This window comes from Physella acuta, unplaced genomic scaffold, assembly GCF_028476545.2.
Source record: "Physella acuta isolate Inbredline_101_S28 unplaced genomic scaffold, ASM2847654v3 ptg000634l, whole genome shotgun sequence".
NCBI lineage: Eukaryota > Metazoa > Mollusca > Gastropoda > Physidae > Physella > Physella acuta.
In genome coordinates this window covers 53,350-70,394 of record NW_026732153.1, presented here as the reverse complement: position 1 = coordinate 70,394, position 17,045 = coordinate 53,350, and the positions used below count along the sequence as shown (strand labels likewise).

General features: G+C 35.6%; 2 protein-coding genes across 3 annotated transcripts; one reads left to right on the top strand and one right to left on the bottom strand.

The window, feature by feature from the left end:
* Nucleotides 1-674: 674 nt before the first annotated feature.
* Nucleotides 675-7,821, top strand: LOC131948260 (tenascin-R-like). 2 transcript variants are annotated; one of them, XM_059309797.1, is made up of 5 exons: nt 675-853; nt 2,748-2,830; nt 4,625-4,753; nt 5,645-5,764; nt 7,395-7,821. In XM_059309797.1, the coding sequence occupies exons 1-5, from the start codon at nt 775-777 to the stop codon at nt 7,761-7,763; spliced, it is 780 nt and encodes a 259-aa protein (XP_059165780.1). In that variant the 5' UTR covers nt 675-774; the 3' UTR covers nt 7,764-7,821. The 2 variants fall into 2 exon arrangements, with proteins under 2 accessions (XP_059165780.1, XP_059165781.1); XM_059309798.1 differs by lacking the exon at nt 5,645-5,764.
* A 3,261-nt stretch (nt 7,822-11,082) lies between these two features.
* LOC131948264 (uncharacterized) lies at nt 11,083-15,681 on the bottom strand. The gene is made up of 4 exons (XM_059309802.1): nt 15,583-15,681; nt 15,354-15,472; nt 13,479-13,596; nt 11,083-11,405 (listed from the first exon to the last, which is right to left on the bottom strand). Exons 2-4 carry the CDS (start codon nt 15,430-15,432, stop codon nt 11,288-11,290), a joined length of 315 nt encoding a protein of 104 aa, XP_059165785.1. The 5' UTR covers nt 15,433-15,472; nt 15,583-15,681; the 3' UTR covers nt 11,083-11,287.
* Nucleotides 15,682-17,045: the final 1,364 nt, after the last annotated feature.

The window sequence follows — 17,045 nt, the reverse complement described above, 5'->3', positions numbered from 1 at the left end:
TTTACTGCTCTGATGAGTATCTTAGTTTGGGAACCTATAGACGACTGGACGACTCCACCATCCCTTCATATGTTGAGTTTAAGAACCACTTGAGCTATACTCCATCTACCAAAAGGATCGCAAGTCTAAAGATGAAGTTAAGTAAACAGTCAAAATTTGATCAATGCCACGTCAACTTAATCAAATATATATTTGGTTTACTATTCTAGTCTTACAATGGATTATTCCATGAGTAGGTGCGCTAGGTTGTTGATTAATTTAAAACATTATTGAGTGATATCTTCTTTACATGTCCAACAATTGGCTATCCAAGAAATAGGTGTCATAGGTTGTTACGTAATCTAAAACATTGTTGAATGGCTTCTACTATTCATGTGTGACAATGCACTCTTCCAGAAATAGATGTGCTAGGTTGTTAGTGATATTTTGGAAACAAGTATCAATGTAAGGGTAATTTTAAATTTATACCATTTTAGAATTGTTATCTTTATATTTGTGATTGTGTCACTATTTACATGTCCACGATCACATTTTATCATCTTATACCAGCATCAAAATCATTCTTCCACCCCTTCTGCTTGCATATGAAATAATCCAAATCCCTAAACAACCTGTTGTCACAAGACGATTGGCTTATACCAAAAGGTTAAATAGAAACGTAATTTATTGATTTCAACACTGAGCTCCATCACCACATCAACGAAACAGACTTGCTGTTCCGATGAGGTCTTCGCCTTACAAACAAGTTCCCATTATAGTTGGCTTGCAGCTATAATGGACTACAGCAGTCTGCTCATCGCTGCCATATTGTTCTTTCAACACTTTCATGGCGCATGCGCTGATGATACGGCAGGTAAGGCTTTGCTTTATATGAATATATATATATATATATATATATATATATATATATATATATATATATATATATATATATATATATATATATATATATATATAAGACCTGCTAGGGGGGGAATACCTTAAAATCTATCTAACTGTCTGGGTCAGTGCAACCGTGGTGAAACCCACGGTGGTTATATCTTATCCTTAGTCTAAATAAAAAACTACCAAAATAAAACAAAAACTTTAACAATTAATAAAATTTATTTATCAAAAATATGGAACCAATGAAAAATCACAGAAAAAGAATAGATAAAAACTACTGACACAAAACAGACAAAACAAAACCAAACAAAACACCCAATTTCGGACTTCGTCCAGGTCTATGACGAACACAAACACAAAATAAATACGGCTGGATGGTGTTCTTTACAATCGATGACCAGAGAGTCTTCCTGCTCTCACTTCATCCCTTCAACACACCAAAAGACAGACTCGAACCAGCCGGAAATCGACTTTCGCACACCTCACACACTACAAGTAAACAAATAGTCCCTAATTCACGGATAACAAACCAAACGCCACGAAACATGCAACAGAATTATATAAAAAGACAATATAAACAATGACAACAATATAAACGAAATAAATACAAACTAGCTATAAACAGGGACATAAACAGTGAGACAGCGGCGCCATAATACGGGACTACACAACTAAAAACTACGAACAATTTACGACATGAAACGAAACGATACATTCGCCTTTTAAGTCACAAATAATAATAATACACTCCAGCCGCTCATATATATATATATATATATATATATATATATATATATATATATATATATATATATATATATATATATATATATATATAAATGAAATACTATACGCCATATTCAAAATTTATGGGCGATTCAATATGTTCTATACACCATGCACTATATACATTACATCATATGGTATACGCCACCAAACATAGTCTACATTACACAACAGACCAAGAGCAATAGACTATTAAACATGATGTATACACCATACAATATGTACTATACGCTATATACAATATACGGTACTTACACCATGTACTATACCCTTTTTCTTTTTTTGGAAATAAATTTTGAAACGTTGTAAAACTTTAATCAAACAAAGAGGCACAATAGGTAAAGCCAATCTCATAAACAGACACTTGATTTTAGAACTTGGTGTTGATTTTCTTAATCTTTTTGTGCCTATCATACATGGGGCTGCCACAGAAAGAAAGCTCCCTCCACTTTTTTCAGTCTTTGGATTTCGGTTTTATAATTGAAATTTTTAATAAATAAACCGGGAGTGATCTCCCCTAAACTTTCTCGAATATTTTTATATAAAATAACAGGGGATGGGAACTCGGGCTATAGACATGATTTTTAATCCATTTTAAATACTTAAAGTTTTAAAAATAGAATAAAATCTCGTAGACAAATTAATTGCACACCAAGTGAACGCGAAATAAAAGAGCGCATAATAGTGCGCAATATTATTAGTACTTTTAAAATTTACATTAGTTTTTTGAGAAATCGGAAGTAGCGTAAATTACTACTTCCGGTCAACGGAAATTACTCAAAATTTAACAGAAGGTAGAGAATTAGAGCTTTTACTTACATGTGAAATTTCATTTATCTGTCTGAAATAGTACTCAAGTTATAGGCTTTTGAAAAATTCAAAGTAGAAAAAGTACCACTTCCGGTTATCGGAAATCGCTCAAAAGTTGATACGGATCTACGATTTTGATATAATACTTTCATCAACCTAGCAGAAACGGTACTCAAGTTATCGTGTTTACACACGGACACACACACACACACACACACTCTACTGCTAGGCCACGCCCTTTAACCGTGTTAATTTTTACTCACTAGAAACAGAGAACAGATACACTAAAAAAGCTGGATCACCTAGATGCAAGAACAAAGCTCACTACTGTCGTGCCACAGACGGTCCCGTAAGTCCGTCTTATTTAATTTAATTTATTATTTGTGTTTTGGTTCATTTGCAAGTCATGCTAGAGTAGTCCAAAGTTCGAGGGTAGTGAGTCTATTAGTACATTTTAAATCCCTCGTGTTTATGTATAGGTACCCCAGGGTTGTATATCTTATTATGTGTATTAAAAAGAATGTAAACGATTGTAAGGGGGTGTTTTACAATCTTTTATTTAGTTCGCAACGTCTGTTTGTTTGTTTTAATTTGTTTGTGGTTTTGTTGCAAATGTTTTAACTCAATTTTGTCCTACTTTTAATGCAAACTTTCCAGAAACGTTTCACTTCGATGACAATACAAATCTATTTATTTTTAATTTAATTAGATGTTTTATTAGTCAGTAAAATTAATTAATCAGTTTCGGTACTAACAATATCAAATCACTCTATACATTACAATATTTAACAACAGAAGGGGGAAAAACTAGCTAGACGCTATCAACCATCAGTCTTGTGAGCTGTGGTTCACGCCGAATGTTTACAATCGCGGAGACGCTCGATCTAATAAAAGCTATTAGGGAAAGATAACGTTTTTAATCGATTTAAAACTTAACCTGTTGGTCGCTATAATATGTAAAAAAAACCTCTCATAAACGCTAAAGCTTTTATGAAAGAAAGCAGTTTTATTTTCTTATTTTAAGTGCATTAAAAAGCTTGTTTTAGAAAGGTTTTTTTTTCATATGTTTTCTTATGTGGTTAGATAGCCTATTTAGTGGAAGGCTGTTTAGGCTAGGAGGTGTGAATCTGGACAGAAATAAAGCGCGAGTGATCTCTCCTAAAATTTCTCGAATATACTTACATAAGGATGGCACCAAGTGAACAGCAAACAATGAGTGTATAATAGTGCGGAATATAAATACGTTTTACACCAATTTGGTTTTTTTTTTTTGAAAAATCGGAAATAGCGTAATTTATTACTTCCGATAAACGCAAAATGCTCAAAATTTGATAGAAGGCAGGGATTTTAATATATTATACTTATATTTAAATTTAGTCTATTTAAAAGAAAGAGTGCTCAAATTATAGGCTTTTGAAAAAATAAAAGTAGAATAAGTCTATTCGGTTTTCCGGAAATCATCGAAAAGTTGATACAGAACTACACATTTTATATATTTGAAATTTTACCAACCTAGCTGTAACGGTGCTCATGTTATCGTGTTCACATACACCCACACATACATACCGACATACGGACACAATTGCAAAACTATGTTTTTCTGACTCAAGGAGATGTAAAACATTCGAGATTTGTTAAAACCCCGATGTCGGATTTTTGCAATATTACAATACTTCCTCTATATTTCATATACGAGAAAGTAAAAACAAGAGAAATAGTATGTTGAAGTATCTATTAAAATTATTATAATGACGTTAACACTTGGAAACCAGTTTATCTACTTAACTTTAACATTCCTACATGCCATGTATATATTTAGGCATTGGGTGAAAGTACTGTTGGCAAATACATATTAACTTTTCTAAAATGTATCTTTTTAAAGTATTGCTTAATTTAATGTGTAATGGATAGTGCTATTAACTAATAAAATAAATTTATTGAAGACAATTTGGTTTAAAAAGCCAATACAATTTTAATACACAATCGAATGTGGAAACAAACTATATAAATCCAATCATGGTGGTTTTCGTGGATGTAGCGTGTTACACACGGACAGACAAAAATACACAACGATATGATCAGATAAAGTTTTTTTTAAATCGTGATTGTTCTATTATTAACTGGCAAAAAATTTAATTACCAGACAAAACCAAAATGTGATATCAATTCCATGAAACCATGCTACAAAGAAAGAATGGTATTTGAATCATTGGGAACAAAACATGTTCTTTGTGACACAAAAACTGATGGAGGTGGATGGGTCATTATCCAGGTTTGTTCAATTTGACACTAAAACTGTTGTGGGTGGGTGGATTGTTATCCAGGTTTGTTTAATTTGACATTGAAACTAATAATAATAGATGGATCATTTTATCGTATTAAAATCGTTATTCTCCATCCAGTGTAATAATTTTCTGAGCTTCCAATTTTCGGACTAATTAACCCTAAAATTGCATACTGTAACCATATGGCAACGTACCATTTTGAACACACACTTCTGTAATTTTACAGATTTAAAGAAATATTTTTTTTAATGTTTTTATTTTAGGTGAACTGAACATTTTATTTTAATAAAGATTTTTAAAATATGTTTATTTTTGTTGTTTTTGGTGTCAATGAACTAAACACATAAATATTTAAGTAGTTTCATCTATTTATAATTTATTTGATGAATTTTGTTCATTCTTAAAACACCACTATTTGTTTAAAAATACCAGTGAAGCTTGATAAATTATCCTTGTGTTTTCTCTTTTTATGTCCGTTGTTGTCTCTGATGTGTGAAACCACTAACCAGTGATCATCAGTTGACAATAGTTCACCTGGCTGATTGAGTACTTGCTTGAGATTAATCCTCTTGTCTGCTCAATTGTTATTGAATTTAGCAAATTTTAAATAACATCTAATGTGATTTTTAAACAAGATAGTATTGCTCTCACTAAAAAAAGAAAACTCGTCTTTGTTTTAAGTTAGAGTTAGTTAAAACTTGATTTTCGAGATTTGCCACCAACAGACAGATAAAAGGACATACAGACAGACCGAATGAACAAAAGAAAAACTTTCAAAAATATCTTTAGCGTAATACAAAAGATTTTACTTAGACTTTGGGTAAAGACAAACAGAGCATGTGAAATAAATGCAACATTTAACATAAATCTATTATCAGCGCCGTATCAGAATGGACGTGAACTTTTCAAAATACTGGAATGACTATCGTGATGGCTTTGGCTCGATTGATGGGGACTTTTGGATTGGAAATGATTTTATTTATCGACTCACGTCTGCAGTAAAGAGAACAATTTTATTATGTTTTATTATTTATTAATTCATGTGATACGAATATACTGTTAGTTACAGATTGTAAAAAAAATGCGGTGAAGCTCTGAAACTTTACAAAAAAATTATATATATATATATATATATATATATATATATATATATATATATATATATATATATATATATATATATATATATATATATATATATAGTATGTATTTATATATATATATATATTCATTTATTTAATTTATATATATATATATATATATATATATATATATATATATATATATATATATATATATATATATATATATATATATATATATATATATATATATATATATATATATATATACAATGGTCAGATACCGGTTAGGTATTTTGCCGGCACCGCGGGCGCTTTAAATTTGGCAAGTGCTCGCCACTGACCTCGAAACTGACTTCGACTGACCTGCGCCTTATTTGAGTTATATATTGAAAAAAATTCCAACGTAGGAACCCTAGTATAACTTCTGATGTAGTAGAATTACCATCGTGAGTAACAAAAAATAGGCGTTATCTTTGCGAAAACTTCGGAAGGCATTTAGAATTGAACAGTCCGTATTCCCATACATTATATTTTTAAAACTTTGGATGAAAAACGTTGACTATTTTCAAACCAATTTTTAAGGTACCTTGGCCCTCGACATCTGGCTTCCCTCCCCCCCCCCCCCTCCCCTTTGACTTCGGTAAATAAATGGGCCATATTGATAAACTTTCAATAAGCCTCTACCCACAAGACGGGGCTAAAAACTGACCGCGAGTAATTATATCATTATTTCAAGTTATTTGAGATTTATATCGAAAAAAAAGTTGTGCCGAACAACCCCCTCCTCACTGATATTTCGTAAGGTTGTAGACCAATCCCAATGAATCCAAGGAAAAAACGTGTAATATTTGGGAAAATTTGGCAAAGCTGTCAAAATTTACCTCTCATGTTCGCTATATAATCTTTGGTCCACTAGATCTGACCAAAAGCATATTTTCTATTGTTTTTAATTTTAAAAATACGATGTGTTTCGGTCTATGTATTATAGGGAGGTAACTACAGGTGTTGGTATAGGTATAATTACATGAATTGGTAAGGGGTATAAATAAAGATAGGGGAAAAGAAAATCGGATACGTAATTATATAGGTCAATTGATAAAGTATAATGGTATTGAACATTAAATGGGATATGTACAGAAATAAGGAAACGAATGGGTTTAAAATACGCATAGCAATAGTAATAGAAAAAGAATAAGGAAAGCTAAATGAATAGGTTAGAGATAGAAATAGCAATAAGGAAAATGAAGTCGAATAGAAGTTTGATTGGGAAGTGTATACAGTTCAGGGAAAATAAAATGGGATTTAGAAACTGATAGGGTTTGTGGTTGTGATTAAGGTTAGTGTAATGTATATTTTCTATAGGGTTCATATTTACCCGAATCCCGTTTGCCCGAAGGCCGAAAGTGTCTTTCAGGAAAACGTCCGGCTCCCGTTTCGCAATATTTTGAAAAATGTAGTCCCTGGTGTATAATTTTTTTTTCCTTAAAGTACACTAACTTAGATATACACAAATACATAAATAAGATTTATTACCATTTCACAGGGCTATACTGATTTGAGGTTTGACATGAAATATAACGGACAGAGCTACTATGCCGTGTGCCACAACTTTGTGTTGGAAAACGAAGCTGCTTCCTATCGGATGACCTTTGACGGCTACTCAGGCAATACAACTGATAACATGACATACCAAAAAGGTCAAAGGTTCGCAACTATGGACCGTAAATTTAGCTATATAAATTGTGCAGGGATTTTCAAGAACGGCTGGTGGTATAAAGAATGCCATCAAACAAACCCAAATGGAGAATGGGGAAACACGGAATTCGGCGCAGGTATTAACTGGTACAGCATCACTGGCTTCCACGCGTCCCTCAGTTTTATAGAGATGAAACTGCGAAAACCAAATCGCTAGTAGGCTTTCCGGTGAAAATGTAAGTTGACTGGTCACGTCTTGACATCAATAAAGCCCTTCAGACAAATCAAAGTGTTATATTTTTCTTGTATGTGTAGTATAATGGTTGTGGAGGTGTGGAAGAAAATATTTCACTAGACTTTTAGCTTTAGACCTATATAATATTCTGGATTGACCGTAGATGTAACCTTATGTAATGACTAACCTATATCAGTAGCTTAATGTTTGGAGCAAAGAGTGCGGTATAAAAGATTGGACATCAAAAGTCAATTTAAAAAACAAGAAATAGTTTCAACAAAGAACAACTTGTTTAAAAGATTTATGTTCTATTGAATGCTTATTTTATAATCGAACTTTTTTTCTTATTCAGAATAGGCTTGAAAAGCTGGTTTCAAATGTTTCCAGATGTTTGTTGCCAGAAAGCATATTTTTCACCCAAAATTGATTTTTTTATAACATTTGTGAAATAAGTACAAAAATGACTTAAAGTTAAGCTAAGGCTAGAAATATTCAAACAAATAATTACTGGTAATAAAATAGCAATTTGGATTAATAGAGTCAGGGTGTTGTGGTGATAGGGAATGTTATGCTATTTAATTTAATTTAAATAAACTACTTTTGCTATATCAAGTTGTGTAATTTTATCGTGAAAAACAATTGCCTCTCCGTTTGACTTCAAGGAGGGGTCGAGGGCGTTTTTTTTTTAGAAAATATTTCAATGGATAAAATAATTCTAGGCGACTTTTCAACGGCTTAAATTCAATACAAAATATGAAAACGAGAGTAAACGTAAGCTGTCAAACTGCTTTAATTTTCACAAATCTGAAATTTTACCGCTTGCAATATTTTAAAAAATATTTTAAAAAAAAATTAGTTTGATTACATAGACTTTTCAAGACCATCTATATATATAATTCTCTTCATGGAGACCATAGAAAACACCACGCAGCTTAGCCACTACCCTCATCCCCCACCTGTCAGGTGAGCTGTGGTTCCCCCGAAAGTTTACAATCGTAGAGCCGGGTTAGTTACGGCTATTAGGGGCGGATAATTTAGTATTAAGCGATTTAAAACGAAGGGGCGATAACAATTTCTGATTGTTCTTTTCTTTGACTGTAAACGGCTGCTTTCATTGGGCGGGAGGGGAGGTGGATAAGGGGGGGGGGGCGGGAGGAGGTAGTGATGAATTCACAAATTATGCATTGCTGATAAGCAGACAATAAATCAACTAGATGGCGGCGTATACTACGTCGCGGGTCAGCTCGTTGTAACATAAAAAAACTTTACTTTTTTTTTGCAAGTAGCCACCAGTCAGGTTCAAAGAAAAGAAGAGGGAAAATTCGGGATAAATAAAGGCATCCAATGGATAATATAGTAGCCAACGCTTTTCTGTATAGTTATTTCAATAGTAGTATATAATTATATTTTCAGAGAAAATCATTTATTTTCTCTTTGTTAGTGCTTTATAACTAAAAAGCTTGTTATTAAAACGTTTTTATGCAATGTTTTCAATACTTTTTTTGGGCCCCAATCTGAATTTGCGCTAGAGGGAGGTATTACTTAGTTTGGAAAGTAAAAGTAAACATTTTTGTGAGGATGGGATACGACATACACGGAAAATAAAAGTAATGAGAACTCCAAGTATTTACGAATCAAGTATTTACCTAGGGGAGACAACCCAGCACTGACCGTGGGGGAAACTTGGGGGCTGGTCTAATAATATTTTACCCCTGCACTCGGACTTTCCGGAGTCCACTATTTTAGGAGCGGTTTGAGACACATATCGTGAGTAAGCAGGCTAACGAGACGGTTATCTCGCGAGCTGGTGGCAGGGATGTCAGTAGACTAGAATTGACCGCTAGGAACAAGTAGGATAGTCAGATTAAGGACTTTTTATTTTAGTTGTAGAGAGCTGTCGTTTAACTGGTTGTATTCCATTTGGTGACGAGGTTAACGTTAGTTGTTGTAGTTGTATTGTTTTTTTTTTTTTGTTGTTTTTTTTGTCAGTTATTAACAGACATTTATTTAGCAGCAACAGCCTTTTTGTTGTGTTTTCTAGAAAACTTCAGATTTTTCAAAAACTTGGGATCAACCACCTTCATGGAGGGATATCTGTAGGACTTGGGCCTGTGAATGCTATTGCGGTGGTGTTTCTTATTCTAGTTGTGATTAGTGTGATTCTTGGACTTTGCTATTGTTACTGCGTAATTAGTATCCTAGAATTCAGGCACTAATCTGTAGTGTTCTTTTTTATAGTTGCTAATTGTGTTCATTCTCTATTAGTTCTTGTTCATTATTATGTGAGAAGTAACAATTGGAACGTTCTTGTTTACGAATTCCCAACTAAATTCGAAAGGATAAGGAAGGGGGACGTAACAATATATATGCATTGTTGTACAAGCACATTAATGTTAAACAAAACATACATGTATAAACTTGTATTGTTATTGTTCACTTAGGGAATTAACAATTCATCATTTCCGGTACTTTAAGGTATTTTCTCCAAGATCTGTTGCTGTCCCATGTAAATACTTAGTGTTCTCTCTAAGATGGGTTGTCGCCCTCACTTAATCACTTTGTGTTTCTCTCTAAGATGGATTGTCTCAACCAGAAAAACACTAGTTTTCACCATCATTGAATTCTACATTAATTTGAGTTTCTATATTATCTTTTCTGATATCAAGTTTGATGCAGGTTCCTGCATTGGTTTCTAGTACTCCAGAAACATCAAGGATTGAGGCCGCATTCCTGATAGATTTTTACATTTTTCGTATATGGATAGAAAGTAAATTTAATTTTCTTAACATGGCGAAATTAATTTAAAAAAGCTTAATTAAATAACTCGTCGCTTTCCGTAATGCGAAAGCGATGTTTTGTATTTGGCTTGTTTTTATTACTTGCATCTTCTCTAGTCTAGAGCGTTCTTGTCACAACCATAAACACTTTTTCAGTTGCATAATTTAAAATGTTTTTCTACATTCGAATACGCCTTTATTTTTTTTATTTTTCTTCTTTAAATAAAATTAATTTATACATTTCATTCATCCAACGTACTATTTTCAACAAGCGTCCATATCATAAAGTTTTACAAATATCGCTGAAGATGCTGATCTCATAGCCTCGGAAAATATGTGATGGACCGAGAGAGAGAGAAATAGAGAGAGAGAGAGAGAAATAGAGAGAGAGAGATAGAGAGAGAGGAAATGTATACGTTAGGATGTGTGTGTGTTTGCGTGAGTTTTGTAATTTGATATGTTTCTTATTTAAATGCCAAACTTTAGACGCCCTAAACGCAGAGATTTTCAAGACTGGCCTTTGGAGAGAATTAAATCATCTTTACTTTCAAACGAAGTAACACAACGATAACATTTTCATTTACTATTTGCTGAAATAGCAATCGGTTTTTTTCTATTTTTTCCCCCTCAGCAGGGGATGTTAACATTTCTCAAATGTAGAAAAAAAAACTGGAGCTGTTTTTAGTTGCGTGATGCTGACGATGTAGAAGGTCGGATGGAGATGGTAAGTTAGAACCACGGGCAGCTGCGGGATTCGTAAACACACGCCCCGGCTTCAGGGTCGAATATTAGTCTGGCAAGTATCTCATTTCCATTGCCATCAAGGTAATACGCCTCCTGACAAGGCCTGTGTGAATAGGAAGACAAAAATGGAACAAGTAAACAATTAATTCGGATGTATAAAAGGGGTAGGCGTGGTCGAGTCGGTAAAAGCTCATGGTTGCTAAATAGAATAGGTTCGAGTTCGAACCCTCGTGCAGATTACGCTCGTTAGCTAGAGACAGCCACTCTTCTAGGAGAGACAACTCAAATCAAACAACTGCTGCCTTGTAGTTTGTTCTTGGTTAGACAAAGGCTATGGCAGCAAATCCAAAAAGAAAAGCAGGCTGAAATCTGAAAAATATGGCGCATAACCAGTTGTCACGTTTGATTTTGGAATTGTCTCTCCTAGATGAGTTGCTGTCCCTCGCTATCGAGCCTCATCCGCTTCATTCGGTCCAGCAACCATGAGCATAAAAGACTCGATCACGCCGACCCCGGGTTTATTGAACAAAATATCGAAAACCCAAAGCCATTTTTCCATTTGTTATGATTAAAAGTACCTATCCAACGTAGGAGATCCATTTGAGCAGATGAAGTAGAGTTCACCTGATTCTGTTATCTCGACCAATAGAGGTTTAATGTGGTCAGCCCCCATCACTTTCCGTGAGTTAGGTACAGAAAAGAGCTGGGTGGACTCAGTCACATGGCACCGACTTGAGCCCTAGAATCCGAACTCGAGACTTCCGGGTTGGCAGTTGTGTTGAAAGGGTTGGCAGTTGTGTTGGAAGGGTTGGCAGTTGTACGGGTTGGTTGTTGTGTAGACCGGGTTGGCAGTTGTGTCGAACGGGTTGGTAGTTGTACGGGTTGGTAGTTGCACGGGTTGGCAGTTGTGTTGAAAGGGTTGGTAGTTGTACGGGTTGGTAGTTGTGTCGAACGGGTTGGCAGTTGTGTTGAACGGGTTAGCAGTTGTACGGGTTGGTAGTTGTGTTGAAAGGGTTGGTAGTTGTGTCGAAAGGATTGGCAGTTATACGGGTTGGTGGTTGTGTCGAACGGGTTGGCAGTTGTGTATAAAGGGTTGGCAGTTGTGTCGAAAGGTGTGGCAGTTGTACGGGTTAGTAGTTGTGTCGAAAGGGTTGGCAGTTGTGTTGGAAGGGTTGGCAGTTGTACGGGTTGGTTATTGTGTAGACCGGTTTGGCAGTTGTGTCGAAAGGGTTGGCAGTTATACGGGTTGGTGGTTGTGTCGAACGGGTTGGCAGTTGTGTATAAAGGGTTGGCAGTTGTGTCGAAAGGTGTGGCAGTTGTACGGGTTAGTAGTTGTGCCGAACGGGTTGACAGTTGTACGGGTTGGTAGTTGTGTCGAACGGGTTGGCAGTTGTGTCGAAAGGGTTGGTAGTTGTGTCGAGTGGGTAGGTAGTTGTGTATAACGGGTTGGTAGTTGTGTCGAACGGGTTGACGGTTGTACGGGTTGGTAGTTGTGTCGAACGGGTTGGCAGTTGTGTCGAAAGGGTTGGTAGTTGTGTCGAGTGGGTAGGTAGTTGTGTATAACGGGTTGGTAGTTGTGTCGAACGGGTTGGCAGTTGTACGGCTTGGTAGTTGTATCGAACGGGTTGGTAGTTGTGCCGAACGGGTTGGCAGTTGTACGGGTTGGTTGTTATGACGAACGGGTTGGTAGTAGTGTCGAAAGGGTTGGCAGTTGTGTCGAAAGGTGTGGCAGTTGTACGGGTTTGTAGTTGTGTCGAACGGGTTAGCAGTTGTACGGGTTGGTAGTTGTGTCGAACGGGTTGGCAGTTGTGTCGAACGGGTTGGCAGTTGTACGGGTTGGTAGTTGTATCGAACGGGTTGGCAGTTGTGTCGAACGGGTTGGCAGTTGTACGGGTTGGTAGTTGTATCGAACGGGTTGGCAGTTGTGTCGAACGGGTTGGCAGTTGTACGGGTTGGTAGTTGTATCGAACGGGTTGGCAGTTGTGTCGAACTGGTTGGCAGTTGTACGGGTTGGTAGTTTTGTCGAAAGGGTTGGCAGTTGTGTCTAACGGGTTGGCAGTTGTGTCTAACGGGTTGGCAGTTGTGTCTAACGGGTTGGCAGTTGTGTCAAATCGCCCCTCCCCCGCCCCTTCCCCTCTAAAAAAACTACTCAATATATTTTACCTGAACTACTCACATTTCGTTGTAAAATCCACCGGAACAAGCGACGTAGTATCCATCGAGACAATCTGGATAACACATTGGATAATCCCCGTCTGGCTTGCCCGTGCATCCCTCAACAGGCACGCAGTCATCTGTTTGAGATTTTAAACCCACGTGATCTTTCACATAAATAAACACCCGATTTTGGCTCAATAGAGTCTAGCAGACACCCCCCCCCCCCCCAAAACTCCCACTAAAATTAAATAAAAGCCATAATTCAAAATTTATATTTTTTAAAATCTCGTTTAAGACATGATTAAATGTATTATTTGTATTTTTAAATATTTTCTTAAAAAAATGTTATTTGTTTTCCAAACATGGATTATGTTCATTTTTAGTACCAGCTCTAATGGGGGAAAAGTAAAAATCTAACGACTGGTGGACACATAAGCCTTGCATAATCCCAAATTATTATCAGGTGTGCGAGGGATCTTTACTCTTAATTACAATACGTAAAAAGTAAAGTAACATGAGTTGGGTGGACTCAGGGACGGTCTACTGACTTGAACCCGGATTCGAGCCCGAGACTTACGGGTTAGCAGTCCAGCTCTCTACCGCTAGACCACTCAGATAATTACTGGTTAATACTGGTTATGTCAGGTGTAGTTGAGTTTATGTGTTTATATAGCCAAAGGATTCGAACCCAAAACTTTCACGGATTAAATAATCTAGCGCAATGGTTCTTAACCTTGTGGAAGGTACCGAATACAGCCAGTCTCATATCAAACATAGCCACTGGGGATTTCGGGGAGCTAAACCACACATTTCAGTGGGGCGCTGCCATTCCGATAGGTAAACAAATGTTATGCCTATGGCAGAAACCTTAAAGGGGCTGCACTCAAATTTTCATGCAGTGTTTCCTCCAGATTTTTTTCTCCGGGGGGGGGGGGGGGGGGGCGGTAGACTTTCTTCGGGGGTGGGGGAGGGGCGGACACTGTTAAAAGTATATATTTTCTATATAAATTATATACATTTCATTTCGTTCGGGGGGGGGGGGGGGAAGGTGCGGTAGAATTTTTTCTGGGGGGCTTCGATGCCTGGAAGAAACTCTGTTTTCATGGCGATCGGATGAATGGTGTAGTAATGCATAAGAGACAGAAACGTGTTTTTCATGTACAACTGCGTGTGGCCAGCTCACGCGTCGGATAACCTTCTAATTCATTTATTAATAAATAACCTTTCTTTAAAATATTTAAAAAAATAGTCTTACCTCCCTTGTTTTTTGTGAATTAGATTCATAAATTGCTATTTGAGTAAAATAATATCTGCTTACAAGTGCTGACTAGTGTCTGATAAAATATGCCCGGAAAGAAACTTGAAATGGATATCAAAGCGCCGAATAACGTCAACATCAATAATCTCGAATTTGAGATGGTCGCAACTACTTTTCTCAAAGCATTTTATAAAACTTATTCAAGGGAGATTATTTAAAGTATACAACAATCCTAATAAATAAAAGCCGATGTGCGCACATCTCTCTGTCCGAAATATTTTTAGGCTATGTGATCATTATGTTCAGCGAATAATGGAGAACTTGAAGATACAAACTTGTGTTGAAAATAGTATTTTGGATATTTTAAATGTATGAACTAAATTTTATTTAAAGAAGGAAAATACAAATAAAGGCATATTCTAATGTGGAAACACATTTCTAACTAAAGTGTTTATTGTCGTGACAAGAACGCAATAAACAATGACGTCTAAAGCCATACATTAAAAACCACTAATTTAACATACAAATCTAAATATGTCGATGAATAACTGATGCGGACCATTAAAGCTCACTATACGTTAATATTATCAGTATACAGTTTTTGTTAATAAAATATAAGAAGACAGTCGAACATACCTGCATTAGCACAATTTCTTGATAGGTAGACGGCAAACACACACACAAGGTACGTAACTCGTGATACCATCGTTAACATATTTCCCTCTAAAGCTTGTTGTAACTTGATAAACTTTTTCCTAAAATTTGAAGCACCGCGTTAAAACATGGTTAATAGAATAATGGAGAATCGCGTCGCGTCTGACACATAAGAAGCTAAACCTAAGCTTAAGGAATGTTTTCTTATTACCTGTACAGTTATTACAGTTATTATCAAATTAATTTGATCTAAAACTAAGTAATATAAAATATAAAGCGAAACTCTAACACAGCGAAGCTTCGCTATAAATGACGACTACAGATCTTTTAATAAGGCTTTATAAATAAAACGTTGGGAAATGAGGATTAACGATGCATCGATCGGCAGCAATAACCACGGTTCAATACTCATCTCATCAGATACGTCGCGAGGCGGGGGCGGGTACGGACCGCACTGGGTGACACCATTTAGGGGGTGACACCATGGCGAAAAGTTGCAAGATATATAGAAGAAATGCGCTTTTTTGCCAGTTCAAATAAAGATTAATATTTAAGTTAATCCACCAATATTAATAAGTGACATAAATGAACATCTTAACTATTAACTGTGCACTCGTTAAAACTATCACCCGAGGCTGGGGGGTGGGGGTAGGGGTGGGAGGGAATGTAACACCAACTACAAAATTTACAGAGGACCGGGGACCGGGCGGGGCGACACCAAAATCTAATAATTTACAATGAAGACGAGGCTTTTTCCACATGAAGTAATTGATGGATTAATATAATGTGCGTACACATTGACGCCATTAGGGTGACACCAATTGCAACTATATATAGTACGTAGGTTTTTCACAGAGGCGAGTGCAGGGCCTTATATATATATATATATATATATATATATATATATATATATATATATATATATATATATATATATATATATATATATTTATATTTTTATATATATATATATATATATATATATATATATATATATATATATATATATATATATATATATATATATATATATATATATATATTTTATATATATATATATTTATATTTTTCGAGGGGTTGGGGGGGGGGGGGGGGGGTTAACACCATGTGGTGCCGCACCGGGTGACACCTGAACTAGCGACACCACTGCATCCCATATCCCATATTGTAGACCAATTTGATGTGAGATACAGCGGAACTGGTAAAGTTATCTGGAAATATTTTTCTCTATACATTTCTCATTAAAAATAGAAGTGACGAATGAACACGAGCCAAACGGAAACATATCTTGTTTTAATTTCCGTCCAATCACAGACCAGTGTTGATTATTTCATTTGGGGATTTACGCGATCTTATCGCATCATTAGCTGTACATCGGAATTAGCGGAATATATCCTGCTTAATCCCTAACAGATTAACCGAGCTTAGTGCCTATTACTTGAGGGGTTGACAGTCTGTTGTAAAATAGTATGTAGCATTTTTGTTTTAATTAATAATGCTACATCACTGTTATGGAAGTTTATAAATTTACTTAATATTGTGAGTTGTTGACATATTGTAAACCACATTTTTTTAAAAACATGATGTAAGGGGAATAACCAAAGTTAATACTAGCTAATTTTTCAACATATAGGACTTACCTCCCTTACCTTAATAATTTTCTACTTTCAATTC

Coding starts and splice junctions, on each gene's coding strand:
- LOC131948260 (XM_059309797.1), top strand. CDS start 775: ATGGACTACAGCAGTCTGCTCATCGCTGCCATATTGTTCTTTCAACAC. Junction 4,754..5,644: donor GTGGATGGGTCATTATCCAG/GTTTGTTCAATT, acceptor ATCTATTATCAG/CGCCGTATCAGAATGGACGT. Junction 5,765..7,394: donor TTTATCGACTCACGTCTGCA/GTAAAGAGAACA, acceptor ACCATTTCACAG/GGCTATACTGATTTGAGGTT.
- LOC131948264 (XM_059309802.1), bottom strand. CDS start 15,432: ATGTTAACGATGGTATCACGAGTTACGTACCTTGTGTGTGTGTTTGCC. Junction 13,597..15,353: donor AAGAAATTGTGCTAATGCAG/GTATGTTCGACT, acceptor AATCTCAAACAG/ATGACTGCGTGCCTGTTGAG. Junction 11,406..13,478: donor GGTGGATTTTACAACGAAAT/GTGAGTAGTTCA, acceptor CTATTCACACAG/GCCTTGTCAGGAGGCGTATT.